The 20,977-nt window shown below is 65.9% G+C and overlaps 1 protein-coding gene across 1 annotated transcript; it reads right to left on the bottom strand.

Annotated features, from left to right (window-relative positions):
- Positions 1–3,997: 3,997 nt before the first annotated feature.
- Positions 3,998–16,717, bottom strand: FRMD1 (FERM domain containing 1). Its single transcript, XM_039257134.1, has 11 exons — positions 16,649–16,717; positions 12,704–12,794; positions 9,481–9,560; positions 9,075–9,151; positions 8,464–8,650; positions 8,170–8,325; positions 7,797–7,862; positions 6,686–6,860; positions 6,078–6,305; positions 5,142–5,227; positions 3,998–4,129 (listed from the first exon to the last, which is right to left on the bottom strand). The coding sequence occupies exons 1-11, from the start codon at positions 16,715–16,717 to the stop codon at positions 3,998–4,000; spliced, it is 1,347 nt and encodes a 448-aa protein (XP_039113065.1).
- Between the last annotated feature and the right edge of the window lie 4,260 nt (positions 16,718–20,977).

The following is a 20,977-nucleotide window of genomic DNA, read 5'->3' as shown; positions in this document are numbered from 1 at the left end:
CGGGGTGTCGCTTAGCCCGGGCCCCCGGGGCAGACGCCCTCATCCTGGGTCACCTGCCCTTCCCCGCTGCCCTCTGCCGGGCCTCAGAGCCCACACAGCAGTTCTGGGCCTCTGGCCGTGGCGCCAGTCGGCTTTTCTGCGGAAAGGCCGTCCTGTGTCTGGGGTCTGTCTCCCAGGGAGCCTGCGCCAGGTGACCCGGGGCCACGGGGCACAGAGTTCACAGAACCCAGCATGTCCCCTGGGTTCCTGATGTCGATGCACCGTGGGTCCCCCAGGATGACGAACCCTCGCACTGGGCACAGCCAGGCCGAGCAAAACCACTACCAGGTGCCTTTGCCACGTCCCGCTTGCCCACGAGGCAGCGGCCAGGGCGGCTCCAGCACCAGATCCCCCCCCCCCGCCCACAATGGCACCCCCGGGCAGGGGCTCACGGCAAGACAGGGCGGTTGGCCCAGGGATCTGCCTCAAACCAGCCTTCGGGGGGTTGTGACCCTAGACCTGCCAACTTGACCCGGGTCTCCACTACCCTGAGCCGTGTGCCCGCTCCTCGGATCCAGGGGAGGCTGGGTGGGCTTCCTGTCCAGCCCCACTGACAGCGGGGCAGGAAGACGTGTGCGGGCCTTGCCCAGCACACCCTCGTCACTGAACGGACACCCCTGGTCTCGGCATGTGGCTGAATCGGCCCACTTAGCACCCCCAGGCCGGCCCTGACCTGCCTTTTGTCACAAACCAGCCATCCCTACTGGCTCGGCCCCATTTCCCGGAAAATGTCTGCTTTGCCTGAAAGACAGAGTCCTGACCTGCCCAGAGGGAGAGGCCGGTGTCCCTGACGGTCCCGTCCGGCCACTCTGGCCTCGGCTGTGTGTATGGTTTTCACTTCTTCGGGGGGCGGTGGTGTGGGGGCTGGAGGCCACTGCCAAGGGCCCCTCTTGGCCTCTAACTGTGCTCCCTGCTCACCCCAGCGGCCAGACCTCACCCGGTGGTTAACAGACACGGCATAATTTCCCTCGCCTGCCCTCAGGGCCTGAGGAAGGACAGAAATAGAAGCCCTTGCAGGGCCAGCGGTTCTCAGGGTCAGCCAGCGGTCCCCACTGCCCCATCTGCCAAGGACCCGGGGCTGGACGCTGGCCGTCCTCAGGTCAGGGTGATGGGAGACAGGCCCGGACGTGAGGCCCTGCCCGCCTGCGCCCAGCACCCAGGCCTGTGTCCCACACGTGCCAGCCACTGTCGCGTCCCAGGCACGGCCAGGCCCCTCCTCGGCACCCAGGCACCACAGCGTGCTTCCAGCTCCCTCTTGCGGCGGCCGGGGACAGAGCGGCGCCACCCCAGGGCCATCCACCTCTCCGGGTCCACCCGCCCTCCTCCTGCCGTGCATGCGCGTAGATCTTGGCGCCACCAGGGCACCTCTGCCCCACCCTGACGCTCACCTGGCCTGACACTTTTGTGCAACGGCAGATGGGTCTGCCGGCTGAGCCCCGGTCCCCAGAAGTTTCCTTACTTCAAAGGAAAACGATCCCCGTAGATCTTAGATGGGGGCAGATCCAACCCTGTTTGTTAGTACAGGGACTGGTCTGATAGGTTTGGGGGATCACAGGAGAGAAGCAGCCCCAGGCGGCCCAGGCGCCCTTCCCCCCGCTGGGCCCCGCTGGGCCCCGCTGGGCTTCCTCACCCTTCCGCCCTCAGTGGCCCCGGGCCTGGGTACTTCCTGCACAGGGGCCAGACGGGCAGCCCAAGACACGCGTCTCCCCGACACTGGCCGGCACGGTGCTCTGAATGTGCGTGTGCTACCCCCACCTGCACCTGCCCAGGGCTGGCCCCTCACTGCCTGGATGATGTATGCTTGGTGAGGGACACTGGGTGGCCATCCCTCTTGGCCCATCCCCCATGGCAACCTGTGGCCACACGTGAAGGTGGCAGAAGCAGCCTTGCTTCTCGAGGAGCAGATCTGGTAACTGTGAGCCCCACGGGGCGTGGATTCCCCTCCACCCCCGGTCCAGGCAGTGTGAGGACACAGCACGTGTGCACAGGACAAGCCCTCGGTGGCCGCGAACACTCCCCAGGTGGGCTGACCACCAGTGCGGCCACACCGCCCAGACTCCTGGCTCACAGGCGCCTGCCGGGCCAAGTGCAAATGGGACACTGTGTTTAGGTGCTTTATTACACGTGCTGGTTCGCACACACAGGTCTCCTTTCACAGAAAGGATCGGGAAGCTCAGCCCAGGCAGCATCAAACTTGCTGTGTGCATGTGTGCGTGTACACACACATGGACCCACATGTGCACGCACACACGCACATGCATATGGACCCACACCGACACATACAGGTACACGTGGCCCCACACCTGCGCACGCACACGGATCCACACGTGTGCACATGGACCCACACATGCATGCATACATGTGCACACGTACACGCGCAGAGGCACACATGTGCATATACGTATGCTCCCCCCACACACACAACACGGGTTCTGCCCTCTGTCTCCAAAATAAGCCTGTGCTGGCCGTGCCGGTGTGGCCTGTGGGCCAGGACACAGGGGCCCACCTGGAGTCCGCAGGCGGCAGAGATGCAGCGCCAGCCCCGCCTTCCAACTGGGGACACGGGCCGCCAGCCTGCTGACAGGCACGCCCTCCACCAGCAACCAGGTGGCGGCTGGCCGCAGGAAGGCCACCCAGCGGCCGGGCTCAGACGTGGGGAGGGGAGCTTGCCTCGGCCCCAGGAGGCCTCCCCGCCTTTGAAAGGAGAGCGCACCCACTGGGTCCAGTTCATCCCCCAGCCCGTGGACGCCGGCACGGTGCTCCTGAGCCACATGGTCCGGCCCCTAGCTGGCCAAAGAGGCCGGGCCGGGCCGCACCCCTGCTGTCACGCGCTGCCTGCTAGCCGGCTTCTCACTGCACCGATGGCACAGCCCGAGTGCAGGTCACTGTCCCTTGAAAGCACACTTCTCCAGGGATCACCATGGCATGACCTGTGACCCTCCGCCCAGCCGTCACGGCGGTGCGAGGCCCGACGTGGAGCTTGGGCCCAGCCAGGGGCGGGCTGTGTCTAGTCCCTGCTCTGCCCCATCTCACCGCAGTCTTCCAACCCCTGACAGGTGACCTGCGCTGCGGGAGCCCCGGCCACCCCTGCGGACAGCAGGTCATCGATCCCGCGTGACCTCTGATGGAAAGGGGCAGGACACGCAGCTTGGTCTTGGGGGTCTGGGGGGGCAGCCGTCTCTCTGGCTCTGTGAGCCCCACAGGGACCCGGTGTCCGTGGGACGCTGCAGCCCCAGGCTTGGAGCCCCCTGTGGTGTCCGCACCATGTGGGCGGCGGGCAGGGGTCACCCGCCAGCCAGGTCTGCTCTGGGGTGACAGCTGGGCCCACACGTCACAGAGACCTCTGGGACCATGAGCTGCGGGATCGCAGTGGTCTAGAGGAAGCGGGGGCCAGTGCCGTGACAAGTGACCACAGCCTTGGGTCAAAGGTTCCCAGAAGCCCATGCACCTGGTCTGGCCATCCACCGGGGGTCTCTGCAGAGGGAACCGGAAGGGTCTCCCTGACATGCGGGAATAGCTAACATCTTCCTTCCAGAGTGGACGGGTGAGGACGCCCCGACGCGCCTGCAGACGGGATGGCCAGGCCTGGACTTCTGCCTCCTGACACCGAGCCAGAGGAGCCTGGACCCATGGTGGTGGCGTGAGAAGTGGGTGCTCCTCCTGCCTCCAGGCCCCAGGCTGCTCCACACCGCTGAACTCCCGGGTGGAGGGTGGGCCACGGACCCTGGCGGAGCCTCCGGAGCATGAAAGGCCAGAGACGGTGGACCGAGCCCAGCCGTGTGGATGCAGCCATGCTGTGTAGACAGAGCCCCACGTGGACCAGCCATGCTGAGTGGGTGCAGCTGTGCTGTGTAGACAGAGCCCCATATGGATGGGCCATGCTGTGTCGATGGAGTCCCAGGTGGACGAGCTATGCTGTGTGGATGAGCCCCACATGCAGAGCCACGCTTCTGGGTGTCTACACCACAAACTCCTGCGGAAGCTGGGCCTCCCTGCACAGGATCAGGGAGAGGCAGCGCGAGGACCTCACCCCGTGGGGTCCGAGGGGTGTGTGGCCCAGGCCGTGGCAGTGCGGGTCTGCCTCTGGGACCTGCAGGGGACAGACAGCGTGGGTTCCGCCTTCCCGCCCTGCCTCCTCGTCCTTGGCCGCCCCGTCTTCACTGCACCCCGCTGGCCCACTGTCAGCACAGCTTGGAGGGGGGACCCCCAGCGCCCTGTGCCCACCGTGGGCGCGAGCCCCGGGGGCAGGAGTGGGGCACTGGCAGCGGCCTCTGTCCTCGGCAGGGCAGCTCCGGGCGCGAGTGGCTCCTGCGTGGCCCTCCCTCTCCTGTCCTGAGGCAACTCCTACCTGACGCAGAGCCCACACCCGACCCGAGGGGACTCGGGGCCGCGGGGCAGCTGGGGCGGCACACAGCCCTGGGCTCTTTTCTTCCTTCGACCCCACTGGACCTGGGTGACTAGGTGATAGGTTAGGAGGATCCGGAAGCATCCTCAGACGTCAGAGCACCCTCCCCCATCACGGGTGAGGAAGCCTGCACAGTGCCCGGGCTCCGAAGCAGCCGCCCCGCTGCGTCCTGCAGGGAGAGTGCCAGCAGCCGCGGAGGGTCGCGCGGGGCCCCTGCAACCAGGCCCCCCATCGCCCTTCTATGGTCCCGTCCTGTCCACCATCTCTGGGCCCAGACAGTCACCTGCCCAGGGCCCCGTGGCTTCCCCCCATCACTGGGTGTAGCTCCATCCCTCTCTGGGAGTCACGTCACGCCCTAACGTTCTCTCTGTCCAGGGCGCCACCCCCAGGTCAGCTCCGAGCAAGGAGGGGAGCCGCCAGCCTACCCGGGAACCACTGGCCGCTGCCCCTCCTCCTGCCCCTGGGGCACCTGGAACAGCCCCTTAAGCCCTCACCACCCAAGGCGGGGGGACTCGACCATCCAGTGAGCACCCAGCCAGGAAGGCGGGGTCCCCCGGGACCAGCCCCCACCCCGCCTCATTTCCCCCGAAGCCTTCCCCCCTGGCTCTCTACCCAGGGGCCTGCGGTGGGCCAGGGTGGGCCACGAAAACAGGCGCAGGAGCCTGGCCTGGAGCCGCCTGGCCCCCCGGGAACATACCTGGTACCGGGGCTCCGCACCGCCGCCCCCCATCCTGACCAGCGCGACCCGCGCAGCCACCGCAGCCGAGAGCTCCCCGCGTGGCCCTGTGGGCGGGGCAGGAGGCGTGAGCAGGGCCAGGGAGGAGCAGCACCTCGACCCTAACTGACTCCTCCCCTGGGGGCCTAACCCTGACTTCAGACCCGGAGCCCCTGTGCTCCTCCTCGCACCGCCCTCCCCATCGTCCAGGGGCCTTGACGTACAGCGAGGTGAAGAGGTTGTTTGAGTGGACCCCAGGGGCCCCTGGGTGGTGGCGGGGGGGCTCCAGGGGCCCTGGGTGGTGGCAGGTGGACTCTAGGGCCCCTGGGCCGTTGCAGGTGGACTCTGGGGCCCCTGGGTGGGCATGGGTGGGACCTACGGCTGGCCCCACAATTGCCCATCACGTCCACTGCCAAGGGCGCTGCTGATGGTCAGGGGACAGTAGAGCTGATGGAACCTTCCCGGGAGACACGGCAGGCGCCACAGGGCCCCTCACCCCCCGACGCCACACCCCCCCGGGGGGCGAATCCAGCAGACACCGAGTCCTAGCTCTCCCAGAAGCCTCCCGTCTTGAGCAGCTAGAGAAGAATGTGACTGAAACTCCCCGGACGATGGACGAGGGGCACCGGTCAGGTCGGGCTCCCCTGAGGGTCCTGGGGGTCCTTTGTGACCAGCAGCAGAGAAGGCCGGAGGAACCCCCACACCACACCCGTGGGGAGGACCCCAATCTGCGGGCTCTGACCCCAGGCCCTAAGGCCACCTCATGGTGCTGGAGGTCAGGCCATCCTGGGGCACTGAGGGTCCCATGGGAGTCACGGCCCTGCCTCCCGCCCCCCGGCCCCCCCCCCCCGGGCATCAGCGTTTGTCACTCTGGTCCCACACACTCCCCATCCCCCGGGTCCTGGGTGTCCCCCTCACGCCCGCCTGTGCCGCCGCCATCTGTGCTGCTGGGGCTTCGCTCGGCCTCGGCGCCCCAGGGCTCGTCCACCGACACCTCCCGGTGCTCTGCGGGCCCGGCGTCCACCTCGATGCCACACGCGCAGGGGCTGCCGCTGGCCCCCGCCCCCGCTGGGGGGGAGCCCGGGTCCAGGTCCGGGTCCCAGGCCCACGTGTCGCTGACATAGGACTCCCGATAGCGCTGCTTCTCTGTGTGGGGACAGGAGGCACAGCTGGGAGGGGCGGGCTCAGAGGGGACACAGGTGCTGCCTTCCGTGTCTGGAGCCCCAGGGTGCCGACGGTGTCCCAGGATCCTGCCCACACGTGGAGAATTCCTTCCCGGACTTCAGACTGTCCCCAGGCCCCGTTGTCAGAACGGGCCCCTCCCCCTTGCAGAGGACACAGGAGCCAAGAGGCCACGCCCCACGGTGGGAAAAATGGTGCCCAGTGTCAGTGGGGGGCGCTCCCCAGCCCAGGCCGTGGCCAGAGGGGGCAGTGTCAGCGGGGGGCCCTCCCCAGCCCAGGCCGTGGCCAGAGGGGGCAGTGTCAGCGGGGGGCCCTCCCCAGCCCAGGCCGCGGCCAAGGCGCACCTTCCGCGCCCTCCAGCTGCTGCAGCCTCTGCAGGGTGGGCCGCAGGCTGAGGCGCAGCTGGTGGCTGGCGCTGAGTAGCCGCAGCAGGTGGCCGGAGCGCAAGGCGCAGCCCGTGTAATACACCAGCTTCCGCGCCGACGGCAGCCCGTCCGGCTGGATCTCAAACCTTTTCCCCTGAACAAGGAAGAGGCAAGATGTAATCGTACGAGAAAACCGCGTGACGACGAGTGATTTAAACACGGGCCGTAACCCCAAACCAGGAGGCCACCCTTGTTCCTCTTGTGCAGATCCCAAGCTCACGTGCGGGAGGTGGCCAGGGACGCACAGCGCTCGGGTGGCCCCTGGACACCGTGGACGGCCAGACACCCCTCAGCCCCCGACGGCTGTGGGACGCCAGGCCTCGGCTGCATCCAGAGGAAAGCGCCATGCGGAGGCCGTGTCCAGGGCCCTCCCCGTCCTGCGCTTCAGCCCGAGTGCCAGGCGGGGCCCAGGGAGGCCCTGTGAGGCCAGGACTAAGGGACAGGGCCATCTGCAGGCTACGGCGGCGCGTTTCCGTGACCCACCCCTCATTTCGCTGTTTTCTCCACAGCAGAACGGCAGGCCCCCAGCAGCAAAGCACTGCCCAAAGGCAGGGCCATCTAGCCCCGCAGCAAAGGGCCAGGCCCGGACGCCCCCGCGTGCGGGGTCTCAGGCTACGCCCGCTCCCCCGCGGAGGGTGAACCCCTCCCACCTTGACCCCCCCATCGGACACGCACCAGAAACACCAGCTTGCCAATGTGGGGCCAGGGGAAGTCGTAGAGCAGCTTGGGGGTGTGGTTCGCCTCCTGCAAAACCCCAGAGAGAGGCTGGGGAGGGCCCGCCAGAGGGGCTCGGGGGAAGGGCGGGGGAGGGCAATGGAGGAGGAGAGAGGAGGGGGGAGGGAGGGGAGAGGAGAGGGGGGAGGAGCAGGGACAGGGAGGAGAGGAGGGGGGGAGGGCAGTGGAGGGGGAGGGGTGAGGAAGTGGGGGGTATAAGAGAGGGGAGGGAGGGGGAGGGCAGGGAGCAGGGGAGGGGGAGGGGGAGGGGAGGCGGGGGGGGGCAGGCGGGCGCCCCAGGGGCTCTTCCCGGCACCTGATAGACTTGCACTCCCTTGAGGGTCAGTCCCAGCAGGACGGAAGGCCTGTGGTCCTTCTTACCCTGCAAGGACACGACTTCAGAGAGGCCGAGAGCCTGGGCCTGGCTGGGGGCCCCGCCCGCACGAGCAGGGACCCATTTCCCTTCTGATGCTGGAGGCCCGTCACCCGCCTCCCTGCTCAGACTGAATGTCCCGACACTTGAGCTCCTTAAGCCGCACTCACGGGCCCGGTTCTGGGCAGCCGTGGGGACGCTGTGCGCCCTGAGCCGGGGCCAGCGTCCTGGCTGCCCACGGGCTCCGCTCTTCCGGGCCCCTTGGGCAGAGGCGCCTCTGAGGCGGCCTGACCTCCCAGTGCCCCAGGGGCGTGACCTTGTAGAGCCGGAAGAAGTGGACGGGCACGTCCTCGAGCCGGCAGGCCTCCCTGATGAAGCGCAGCACAGCCTCCTCGGGGGCGAGGCCCCGCTGCGCCCGGTGCAGGGCGGGCGCGTGCCTGAGGATGTAGGCGCTGCCCCTCTTGGCAATGACCTGGGCGGGAGGCCACAGTTCTGTGAGGCCCTTCCCGCTCTCTTCCCCCTGCCGCCCTCAGCCTGCCCTCTGCTCTCCGGGGACTCTGCACCGGGCGGGGTGGGGGGGGCGGACAGAGAAGGGGCTCCGCAGCCTTACCCAGTGCGGAAAGTAGGCGTGAGGCTCAAAGTAGCGCCCCACGTGCACCGGCTCCCGGTGGTCGCCCAGGTCGGCCTGCAGCCCGTAGGCGGCCAGCAGGAAGTAGGCCTCCTCGCGGTGGGTGCACTCGGACCTCAGCACGCGCTCCTTCAGGTGGCAGTAGTACAGCTGCCTGGCCCTCTCGTCCCTGGAGGGCACGGGCGGTCTTGCTGAGAGGCCAGATCCGGCCCTGCCAGATGGTCGTGCCACAGCCTGCAGCCTCCTGCTCCCCCAGCCCTTCTAGAACCTTCCACACAGTCACCCAGCCCTCATTCTCCAGAACCCTCCACACAACCACCTGCCCCCACTCTCCAGAACCTTCCACAGGACCACCCGCCCCACTCTCCAGAGCCCTCCACACACCCACCCCCACTCTCTAGAACCCTCCACACGCCCACTGACCCCCACTCTCCAGAACCCTCCGCACGCCCACAGACCCCTACTCCTGCCCTCCCGCAGACAGGGACTACGGTGCCCCAGCAGCACTGACTGCACGCTCCCCACGTGCCTAGGTTCACCCGGCGGGCTTCCAAGGGTCCAGAGAATTCCTTTGACATCGTGGAGTTAGTTACCTTATGACCCTGCCATCCTCCACGTAGTACTGCACCCTGAGGAAGGTCACGAAGGGCGCGTGGGGCCTCCCAGCACCCTGCAGGGGGGAAGCCCAGCGGGAAGACACGGGCCGAATGGAAAGCGCCCAGGAGCAGGCCAGCGCCCGACGGGATGTCACACCAGCTCCCGCTAACACTCAGGTGGCGTCAGCTGGCGCACTTTGCCGATATCCCCGATGCTGTTGCCTCTGAGGAGGAGTCCCCCGGGCGAGCTGCCTGCGGCGCTTGAGGGCACCCCACCCCCCACCCCCACCCCCGCCAGCGGCAGCTCTAGGGCTCCTTGGACAGGCGGCCCCGTGGACGGGCCGGTGTGTCCCTGAGCCAGTCGTGTGGACGGCCGCCCTCGGGCCCGGGGACGGCCACTTACTTTCTGCACTTGCCGCTTCCAGTCCTTCGGGAAGTACTTGCTGACCTTCTGCTCCAAATCCATGAACATGTACTCGTTGTCTAAGAGGAGAGGGCGGGCCGTGTCAGGGCCACAGGGTCCCTCAAGGGACTGTCCGCTTGTCCCCCACAAGCAGGGGGAAGCCTACGGCTGCCTCAGGCCATCAGGAGGCACAGGAGAGGGGGCGCTCCGGGGCTGTCCCCGCTAATGAGAGCACGGCGGTCTCGATGCGGACAGCCTGGAGCGCTGGGAAACCAGAGGGAGCAGGGTCCCCTCCCCACCCCCAGCCGGCCATTCCCACACCCGCTCACGCCCTCCTACCGTTTGTGTGACCCTCCCCTCAGGGTCTCCAGGGCGCCCCTAACACCCCCGGTTCCTCGTTGGAAATACTCTAAACCCTCCAATACCAGACGCTGCCAAGAGCAGAGAGAACGCTTGGTCCTCTACCGTCCCTCTCACGCTCGAAACCACCCAAGGCGGACACCAGCCACAGAACCAAGGCCGGAAACCAGGTCCCCGGCCAACACCCGCCGTCCCCGGAACCTCACAGCCTCCCTATCCGGGAGCACAAGCCCTGGATCCTGCACAGCCTGGCCAAGAGGCTGCGCCCTACAAGGGTCTGTTCCCCAGGGGCCTTCAGGTCACTCTTCATTCCTGCGTCTGAAGCCCACCCACTCCACCTGAGTCCAGAACATTCCCTGCATGCCTGTGCACACACGGCCCACACCCAGAACCCCAGTGAGGTCGTGGGGGTCAGGCGGTGGCAGATGGGAGCGGGAAGGCCCAGAACAGCAGCCCCCCGGAAGGGACATAGGCTCTAAGTGATACAGCTCGGGGACAGGAGGGCGCCATTACACCCAGGGCCCATGGGTCCATCAGGCGTCCCTGAGCCCCTCTCCGCAAGGCAAGCTCCACCATCAGGCGTGTGGGGCCTGGAAGAGGAGGCCTGAGTCTAAGGCCAGGGTCCCCAGCCCTCCCCCCACAGCCCCCCACAGCTCGGCTTCCATGGGGACCCCCCCAACAGGGAGTCTGGGGCTTTCTGCAGCCAAGAGGGGCTCAGTGCCATGAACCGGGAGTGATTCCAGAACAAGACAACATTTAGGAAGCATAAGAACCCAGCCCTGGCACACCCCCCCGCCCCGAGTAAACCAAGCTTCCGTGGAAATGCTTATTTCTCTCGACGTGTTGCCTGTGCAGACCCAGCCACAGAGCAGCGCCCGTCAGGTGCTTAGGATGCTGGCTGTGCGCCTAAACTTCAAATGGGGGCGAAGCTACCCATTAATTTAGCTTTCTTTGCAAATAGGAAAATTTAACAGCAGAGCCGAAGTCTGCGGCTGTGAGCTATGACCCTAACCCGGGGCAGCTCGTCTGCCTGCCTGCAGCCCCGTCATGCTGTGCGGCCCCCGGAACCGGAAGGCGCTTCCTGACAAACAGCATGGCGGGGGCTGTCCAGGGGCCCTAACCCCCCTCCCCGGCCTGGGTGTTCCCTGAATACCCGTGTACACACGGCCCACAGCCAGACCCCCCAGGCTCCTATACGGGGCCCTGAAGGGTCAGGCGGCCCCAACCGCAGCACTTCTCTGCCAGCCTGGAGCTGGGGGAGGCCGACGTGGGAATCAGACCCTGGGCGTCTCGCAGGGGCCGTGGCAGGATCGTGTCCACCACACAGGCGGTGGGAGGGGCGGGGGTCCTCAGGGTCCTGTGTTCCCATGGGGCGTCCCCTCTCTCCCTCTCCCTGGCTGCACACTGAGCAGGGACGCGCCTGCGGCTGGGGACAGAGGCCCTGAGGACCCAGGCAGAGGGTGGCCGTGACGGAATGGACACTTTCTCTCCCCGTTCATCTCCACATCTTGGGGAAGGGGGCTCTGTGCCGATGACCCTGAAGCCCCCAGTGTGAGAGCCCCCAGCCCCTTGAGAGCTGCCTGCAGGTGGCACCATCCACTTCCTGCGGCACACAGGTGGTCCGGCACCCCCGGGCCACGTGCCCTTCAGAGCCCGGGGGGGCGGCGCTGCCTCCCACGCACGTGCAGCCCCTTCCGCTCTCCTGCTTTCCCCTGGACCCTCCACAGAGCCTGGGGTCGGCAGAAACCTGGGGCTGGGGGGTCACAGAGGGGACCCCGGGGCAGAAGACAAGGCTGGTGGCTCCCACCTCCTTCTGCCAACACACCCCACTCTTGGGTTTTCACCCATCAGAGTCCCAGGAAGGGCTTCTTCTGGACCCAGGGCTCTGCTCCTGGACAAGCATTTCCAGCACCCTGGACACAGTCAGCTCCTGGACAGCAGAACCCGAGGAGGACGTAGCCTGGGGCTCCCTACGTGGTTCTCTGCAGGAAGAGCGGGGGCAGGCCAGGAGTCTGCTCCCCCTCCCTCCCAGCGAAGGCCAGGTGCGTGTGTGCACGTGTGCGCACGTGTACATGTGTGAGTATTATGTGTGCGCACATGTGTAGAGGTGTGCACGCATGTATGTGTATACATGTATGTATATACGTGAGTATGTACATGTGTGCATGAAGTGTGTGCGTGGAGTATGTGCATATGTGTGTAGGGTTGTGCATGTGTATACATATATGTGGAGTGTGTGCACATGTGTATGTGTACATGTGTGCAGGTATATGTAGAGTGTGTGCAGGTGAGTATGTGAGGTATATGTATGTGGAATTATGCACATGTATGCATGTGTATACGTGTATGTGGAGTGTGTCAGTGTGTGTACACAGGTGCGTGGAGTGTGTGCATGTGTGTGCATATGTATGCAGAATTGTGCGTGTGTGCATGTGTATACATGGATGTGCAGTGTGTGCACATGTATGCCTGTGTACATGTGCGCGAGGAGTGTGCACAGGTGAGTATAGGTATCTGTGTGTGTACAGTATGTGTACATGTGTGACTGTATGTGCGTGGGTACACGTGTACATAGAGTGTGCACATGTGTGAGTATATGCGTGTGAGTCTGCACTGAGTTTGCAAGCATGTACGTATGTGTATTTAAGTGTGTATGAATGTGTTTGTATATGTGTGTATGCCTTGTATAATTGTGAGTGTGCTCAGAAGCCACGTGGAATTGCCCAGACGCCGTGGGTGTACATGAGAGCACTGAGTGGCACGGGCAGGTCCCTCTTGTCCCTGAGACCCCCAGCCTTCCCAGAAGAGGCTGGTGCCCCAGGCGGTGGGTCCCCTGCATGGGGTCGGGGCACCGCTGACTTACTTCTGACCACGCTGAGGCCAAAGAAGTGGGCTTCTTTGATGCTGGTCACGTCACACACCTGCTGGAAGAGCTCACGACAGGTGGCCCGCACCTGCAAGACGCGGGGGGAGGCTCAGCGCCCCTAAAAGGGGTGGGCAGTCCAGTGGGAGCTTGAGGACCACCCGCTTCCCACCCGGGTCCTTGTGACTGCCCGAGCTGAAGGCTAGGTGCCCCTGTCCCCCGCCCAGCAGGGCAGGCTGGGAGAGGAGGGGGGCTGGTGGGGTGGGGGGGAAGGGCCTTGGGGGGGCAGAGTGTGCCTTGACCTCAGGACGAAGCCTGCTCTCTGGGTCCTGGCCAGTGCAGGGGGCTGTCCAAGGACGGGGTGTGGGATTCTCCACGCACCCCAGGCCATCTCGCTGGCCTTCCTCCTCACTGTGCACCAACCTGACCCAGGCCACTCCAGGAAGCAGGCTGGGGTGGGGACACCCCAGAAATGGACATGTATGTTGTGCGTGGGGACTGGCTGCTTGGGACCCAGAGAGGCTCGGGGTGTTTCTAGGGTCCCTGGCCCTGCCCAGAGAGCCCGGTGGTCTCAGCAGGTCTGGCTGTGAGGTCTGAGCTTGAACCTCAGGGCCCAGAGGCGGAGTCCCCACCCTGCCTCCGGGAGCACGGGCCCTCACCCCGCACCGCGAAGCCCCCAGCGCCCATCTCGGGGTGGGCAGCTGCCTCGATTCCCGCATTACTGCCAGCAGGGATCGTTCATGTTTACACAGGCGAGGGCTCGCTCTCTCCCGTAGCACCTACTGTCCAGTCTACACTATCCAGATGGTGCTCCGTTTCACCTAGAAATGGGCCACCTTAACATCAGATACCCAGCAATTTCCCGTTTCCAGCTTCTTTCCACTTTGTTGCTCAGACCCCGGACTCAGGAAAGGGCCGGTGCCGCGCCCAGCTGACAGGTCTGCCATCTCCCCACGGCGCTGCCCCGGCGGCTCCTGCGTCCTCCGTCCCACGGGGCCGCCCGCGGCCTGGACCCCCTCGCGTCTCAGCACCCGGCCGCTCCTCCGTCCTCCTCATTCCCGGGGCTGGAGGGTGGCCTCATGGCCACGCCGCGTCTCTGGGTCCTCTGAGCGGAAATCCCAGTTCGAGGCAGGCAGCCCAGGCTCACGGCCCGCGGGGGTAGAGGACGCGTCCCCGAGCCAACGGTGCGGGCTGGAGGGGCAGGCCCGTGCGGGGCGCGTGGAGCCGCGGGCTCTGGCCAGCATCCGGCCGGGAAGGTGGTGCAGCCGGGCTCCCGCGGGCTCTGTGACCTCGGGAAGCGTCCCTACACCTTCTCAAGTCAGATGACGAGTCTCTGCTTCTTAGTGGTGAGTTGTTGGAACACTGGTTTAGGGATCAGCCACCTAATCTGGCAGCAGATACAGACCCGGCTGTGCCGCGGCGGTAATGCCGTTTCCAGCCATAACTAATACCTGGATGTGCAGACACGTGGTAGTGACATGCAGGGCCACCCTGGCGGTCCACGCGGGGTGCACACGTGGAAAGTTAGCTGGCGGGGTGTGGGTGCCAGTGCAGGCTGGGGGAGACTGAGGCCCGTGCACTGCCTCGGTGACCCCGTCACCGCTGAGACTTGAGACCCCCCCCCCCAGCAGGTTTCACACCTGCTTGCTCAGTCCTCCAGCTAAAACCCTAAAACCCTCCTCAGCTCACTGAGGAGACAGGAGAAAGCCGCCGCCCAGGTTCACGCACGTCGGGGCTGCACCCCAGGCCCGCCGGCCCGCCTCTCCCCACGCAAGTCCCCTTACTGCCCACCCCGGGGCCTGACGCGTCTCGAAGGAGGCAAGAACCCCTGGAAGACCCTCTGATCAGCTGCAGCTCCTCGGCACCAGCTGGGTAAACTGAGGCTTGGAGAGATTCTGTTGTTAACGCCATGTTGGCATTGACTTAAATACAGAAGTGTGTCCCTGAGCAGATAATCCCCGGGGACGTACACTACGCCACCCGCAGCTGGCTGGCCCGCCTGGAAGAGCATCCCCCCCACTCTGGCCTGGGAGGAGAGACCCCAGACGTCCCGCGGTGTTCCCAGGGAAGCCATGCTGGCCGTGTCTCCCAGGGACCCTCCCTCAGGGGCCATGTGAGCGGGTGGCTCTTCTGGGCACCATACAAGCCGGCTCTTCTCCTCACTGTGAGGGCACGCACCAACTCGGCACTCATGGAAGTCCGGGCCTCAGTTTCCCCATTTGTAAAACCAGACTGATGAGAACGAGCGGGAGAGCGTGGGGGGGGTGGGGGGGGGATGGTGTGTGTAAGCCCCCTGTGGGTGCTCTGCATGGGAGGGTCGAGTGCAGAACGGGGAAGGGCGACAGCAGCTGAGGCCAGAGGGCGCTGGTCATGCGGACCCCAGAGCCTGCCTCAACTAGAGGAACTTATCGCTTCACTTTTCTCTCACACGACTGACAAACACTAGAAAGGACGAGAGAGCAGCGCACCGGGGCCAGGACGCTCCAAGGCACCAGCGCGGCACCACGACGGGCCTGCCCCCGTCTGCCCTGTGGGTCCTCACCCCACTCACGTTTGCTCCACGACTGTCCCCAGGCACCCCAACAGCCGATGCGCGGTGAAGGGGACCGGCGCCCCTTGCCCCCCTGCCTCTTCTTGGTGAGAAGCCCTGTGGAATCCAGACCCTGATCTCCTGATTCTCCTGCTGAGGGCCGGGCCCGGGCCAGGGGGCAGGCCAGGGGGGCAGGCCAGGGCAGGACTGAATCTGCAGGGAGGCCAGACGGTGGCTGACACTCCCATGACCCCGGGACGCCGTGGAAATGACCACTTGGAGACCACCCTGTCCGTGGGGTGGCGGGTGGCACGGGGAGGGCCAGCCCGGGGAGGAGGTGGGGGCTGCACAGGGGTGTGGGGGCTGCACGGGGGTGCGCGGGCCCTCCGGAGACGCACTGCTGGAGTCTGGCGAGGACGGGAGTTTGTCTGCTGGTTACCCGTCTGCTTCTTAAACAACTGGATCGCCGCTCGGGGCTCGCGGAAGAGCCACCGGCTCTGTAACACGTGCTTCTGAACTTGGCCTTCGCTCAGACGGCAGCTCCCGCAGAACTGCCCCCACGCATCTTCGTCTGTGTCTGAGACAGAGGCTCCGCGGGCTGGGGGGCCTTGGGCTCGCAGGGGCAGCAGCGGGTCGGGGTCGGGCCTGGACCTCGGCGGGCGCACCGCCTACAGGTGCTATGGCTGTGAGGTGGGCGTTCAGAACAAACCCTGAACGGACTGGTTGTGTAGCCAGCATCTCTCGTGGGAGGGGCCTGAGCAGTGGGGTGGGTGAGGTGAGGCGGGGCCCGGGGGCTGGCGCTCAGAGGGAAGGCAGCAGCCCCCCAGTGCCTCCCGAGACTCCCCTGGGGCAGGTGGCCACGGGCCACGCGGCCCTCCGCGGTGGGTGTCCCTGGGGGGTGGACTGCAGGGGAGAAAGGGCACAGGAGCGGCGCCGCCCCAGGCTCAGGCCAGTCAGGGTGTCGCAGGTTTCTATGGAAACTGGGGCCACTCGAGGAGCCGAAAGTGCTGGATGGAAAATCAGAGAAGGGCCGAGGGGACACGGCAACTGTGGGCTCGTTCCGAACCCGCCAAGCTCTGTGTTTGGGTGAACGTGCCACAAATGCCACTGCTTACTCGTTACCAGCAGCACTTTGTTGGGAGAAGGGACCCTGTGGCAGTGTCTCTGCCAACCCCGTGGTCACCCCACCCCTTCTCACCCCTCTGCCGTGCTCACCCCTGTAGTCACTCCTGCTTGCCCCCATGCTCACCCCCACAGTCACCCCACCCCTGCTCGCCCCCCGCCATGCTCACCCCTGTGGTCACCTCACCCCTGCTCCCCTCTCTCCCAGCTCACCCCTGCGGCCACCCCACCCCCTGCTCTCCCTGCACTCGCCCCCACAGTCACCCCCTCTCCCCTACGCCCCCCGCACTCACCCCCACAACCAGCCGCAGCTGCTCCCGCGTGGGCAGCAGCACCAGGACATCCCTGGGCTCTGTGGTCATCCCGCCGTCTCAGGGGCTCTGGTGGCCGCACGCAGGCGCTCAGGACCGGGCCCTCCCCGGCCGCCTGCGGAGAACCGGTCAGGGGCACGGCTGGGCAGGGCTGGGCTGCACCCCCGCCTGTGTGCTGCCCAGGTGCCCCACCACCTGTTGGGCCCTCCCCGGCCGCCCGGCTACAGGTGGGCAACATGACGGCCCAACTCACCCAGACGCAGGTTTCCGGTGGGCGGGCGCCTTGATAAGCTCCTGGCTGCGAAGTAAGTGGGCGCCCATCGGGGCCAGAAACCCAGCCCGTGGCTGGGCCGTGGCAAGGTCCAGGCTCATAAATAGCTGGCACATGTGTGGGTAGATTGGAATGCAAATAAACAGTGGCAGGCGGCCTGCCCTCCCCCCCCCACCCCTCCAGCTGCCTCCCCTCCTCCAGGGACCACCTCTCGGCCGCGGGCCCCCTCCTTTCCAGGCACCAGGAGAGACGGTCTCATAAAAGCTCAGGACAACAAGAAACCCGGAGGGGGGTCGCTCTGCGGGTTCCGGGGAGCTGGAGGGAGAGAGCGCAGAGCGTGCAGACCCCAGAAAGGCACCTCGGGGATCGGGGCGCACACCCGGGTCCCCTGTGGCCCCCCACAGGAGGGGACTGGATCACTGCTCCCTACAGGGGTCCCTCGTGGGGACACTCATCCCCTTTAGCAGCAGACGCTGTTAGTTCTGCTAACAGCCGGCCGCCCGCGGTGAGCACTGCCTGTTACAGGCGAGGGCGGGGGCAGCCGCTGCCTGTGAACCCTGACCCCGCGGGAAGAGCGGGGGCTCCGGCCTGGAGGGGATCACAGGGCACTGGGCCCAGCCCAGAGGTGCGTCCGCTCTGCGGGCCCGGCCGGCGGGACGCGCTCCTGTCACTGGGCGGCCCCGTCTGCCTTGGCCCTGGAGGTGCCGGAGGCCTGGGTGCCCTCTGCCCGTCCACCCCGGGCCTGGGGGCGCTGCTGGCTCCGCGCGAGTCTGAGAGGCGGCTGCCGGGTCTCTGTCCAGAGCGGATGCACAGCTATTCATCATTGGACGCATGTATATCCTCTCAGCCGGCAATTTAACAATTTTAATTAAAAATTTTTTAAATGTTTATTTATTTTTGAGAGACAGAGCAGGAGTGGGGGAGGGGCAGAGAGAGAGGGAGACGCGGCATCCGAAGCAGCTCCAGGCTCCGGGCCTGAACTCACGAACTGTGACACCATGACCTGAGCTGTAGTCAGACGCCTGCAATTTAACAATTTTTAAGAAGGCAAATAGCCTCTGAGGACAGATGGTGGATTTCGGGAAATCTGCTGCCTTCTAGGGGCCCGTGACCCCTGCCTCCTGGTCACAATGAGGGATGATGGAGCTGCTCCTTTCCAGGAGCGTGGGGGTGGCGCAGACCGGACCCCGCGAAGCACACAGGTGCACAGGTGTGCGCATGGCCCACGGAGGGGCAGGTGGGGGACCCGGAGGTGGTGGCAAGAGAAGGTGGCCAAGAGCCAGCGTTAGCATCCTGCGCAGTCGGCATCCAAAGCCATGGTGCACCGGGCCTCAGTTTTCTCCTCTGTACAATGGGCGTGGTGGTGCCCTCCCTCCCGTTGTGTGGGGCTGGCCATGCTTTATGGGACATTGGCAAATGAGCGGTCGGAAGTCCGGGGGCCACTGGAGGAGCCGCAACGCATGGAGGTGCGTGAGGTCGTGAGGTCATTTCCTGGAAAGGCTGCTCCGCCCACAGCCCCTTCCCACGGTTCTCCACTCAGCCTCCTTGGGAAAACACGTGGCAAGGCCCCACAACAAACCCACTTTTTTTTTTTATGTTTTATTTATTTCTGAGAGAGAGACAGAGACAGCGTGATCAGGGGAGAGTCAGAGAGACAGGGAGACACAGAATCCGAAGCAGCTCCAGGCTCCGAGCTGTCAGCACAGAGCCCGACGTGGGGCTCGAACCCACGAACCGTGAGATCATGACCTGAGCCGAAGTCGGACGCTTAACCGACTGAGCCACCCAGGTGCCCCTCAATAAACCCACTTCTACACACTTAACTATCTCCTGAACTGCTCGCATCAGTGAGGGTGGTGGGGGGCGGGGAGAGGAGGCGGCTCCCCTCCACCCTGGACCTTGCAGCCCCGGGGCCTCTTGTGCCGGATGCTGGCTCTCATCCCGTGGCCCAAGGTGGGCCTGCTGATGACATCTGGAAATAGCTCGGGAAACGTGGGTCCGTCCATCCAGTGCGGGCTCCACAGAGCCGCGGGGACGCCGTCGGGACCACGAGGAACGGGCGCTGGCATGCGGGCACACGTCAGACACCCTGCCGCCCAGGAGAAGCCAGCCCGAAGGGCACACTGTGCGTGGCTCCGCGGGAAGGCGGCCCCACAGAGACGGCCAGCAGGTCTGCAGCCGCCAGGCGGGAGCTCAGGCACACGGCGCGCGGCTTCGCTTCTGTGTGACGGGGACGCTCACGGTCAGGTGGCAGCGGTGGCGCGGCTCCCGAATCTATGAACACGCGTTACGTTGTTCACTTACAATGAATGTGTTTTATGGTATGTAAGTCACTCCCCAGTAAAGCTAGGAAAACACATAACGAGTTCTAAAATCCTGGGAAAACACAAAGATCGCTCCACAGAGGGCACGGAACGCAGTCGCAGCAGAGCTGTCGTGGCGCAGGTGTGGGGAGGACACTGGGCCGCCAGCGCCTCCGGCCAGTCCCCCCCGCCCCCCCGCGCCTCCTTCTCACGCCTCCCGGGCCCTTCGCTGACTTGCTTTACTTACGGTCACGACGAGCCCCGTGAGGGCTGAGGGCTGAGTGCAGAGGTCACGCTGCTGAGTTAGGGGCTGTGGCTGCCCTCACCTGCGCCCCACCGCCCGGCTTGCACTCACTCTATGTCACCCGCAGGGTCACCCTGCTGCCCTTTGGGCCCGCACAGCTCCTGGGGGCCTAGTTTGCCCGTTTTGTACGTAGGGAAACGGAGGCGCAGAAAGCAGAGTTTTGTCCAGGGCCCCAGGCTGTCGCATCTCGAAGACCCAAAGCCCCTGAGACCCTCTGGAATCACGTGGAAAGTGCTCGCTGTTGTTAGCAGCTCTGGAGCGAGAGGTCAGCGTTTTGGAAAGCACAGGAAGGCTGGGGGGGGGGGCGGCCGGGGCCCCTGGCCGCCCGGAGGCGGCTGGGAGGCTGCGTGCCAGCACACAGGGCCCTGCTTCGTTCGCTGCCCGCTCAGTTAAAACCCGAAGGCAGCAGCGGGGCGTGCGGGCGGCTGGTGGGGCCGGAGCGGCCGTTCGTCCCCACGACGTGCCCGCGGCCTCTCCCCTCCCCCGACCTCTGCGCAGGTTCTGGGCGGATGCAGCGTGGGACGCCGTGTCGTCTCCCAGGCAGCCGCGTGGCTTCCCCGCTCCTCCGGCGCCCAGCGGCAGGCACCGTCCCCCTCCTGCAGGGGCCGGGCCTGGGCTCCACTCGTCCACCCGCGAGCCCCGCGCGGCACACGCCACAGGGCCCTGGAGCACAAGTGCATGGGGACACGACGGTGACAGGCCAGGGGAGGAAAGGGCCGGGGACCGCAGGAGCCAGAGGCGGGTGGGGACCCAGGCAGCAGGACGCGCCGTGGGCATCGCAGCCACGGGAGCACGACGCCCTCTGGCCCTGGGGAGGGGCCTCACCGGGCGCACCTGACACTACGGCCCGGCGCCCACACTGGGTGCCATCGTGTCCTTGCAAGAGCCGGCGGCTCGCCACTCCCTGCCTGCCCCGGGACACACGGGGAACGCCAGGGCGCCGGGGTCACCCCTGGACTGTGCCGGCTGGGGATGGGGGTGCTGGGCCACCTACGTGTACACGGAACACTGCCCTGCAGTGGTCATGTAATGTCAGAAAAGAGGGGCCCAAAACCTGTGAATAAATGATTTCTCAACGACACCTGCCCTTTGTGGAAATTCTCGTACGAGTTTCCTTCAGAGAAATGAAGCCCAGTGAGCGAGTGTGCGACCCACCCCGCTGAACGAGAGTCGGGAAGGAAGGGACCTGACCGGGTGGGGGGTGTCTGGGCAGGCCCGGGGGGGGGCCGCGGGGGGGGGCTGGCAGAGACGGGCTTGCTGGCCGGTGGAGTCGGCCTGATGGGCCGTGACGGGGGCTTCCGCTCCGGCCTCACGTGCAGACAGGACGGTGGGGTCAGAGGCCCTGGGGCGGGAGGAGCGTGTGGGGAGCGGAGGGCGGGTGAGCAGGTTGCTTCTCAGGTCCGGGTGGGGCTGGCGCGTGCGATGTGGGTGTG

This window comes from Hyaena hyaena, unplaced genomic scaffold, assembly GCF_003009895.1.
Source record: "Hyaena hyaena isolate Hyena2069 unplaced genomic scaffold, ASM300989v1 scaffold_603, whole genome shotgun sequence".
In the NCBI taxonomy this organism is placed as follows: domain Eukaryota; kingdom Metazoa; phylum Chordata; class Mammalia; order Carnivora; family Hyaenidae; genus Hyaena; species Hyaena hyaena.
Note: the sequence above shows the minus strand (reverse complement) of the source record. Positions and strands in the feature narration are given on the sequence as shown.

Bases quoted from the DNA above. Each gene is read 5' to 3' on its own strand.
- FRMD1 (XM_039257134.1), bottom strand. From the start codon at position 16,717: ATGACCACAGAGCCCAGGGATGTCCTGGTGCTGCTGCCCACGCGGGAG. The intron at 6,306-6,685 runs GTGCGCCTTGGC...GTCCCCACACAG, and splicing joins GCAGCTGGAGGGCGCGGAAG to AGAAGCAGCGCTATCGGGAG. The intron at 5,228-6,077 runs GTGAGGGGGACA...CCCCGCCCACAG, and splicing joins TGGCGGCGGCACAGGCGGGC to GGCCACGCGGGGAGCTCTCG.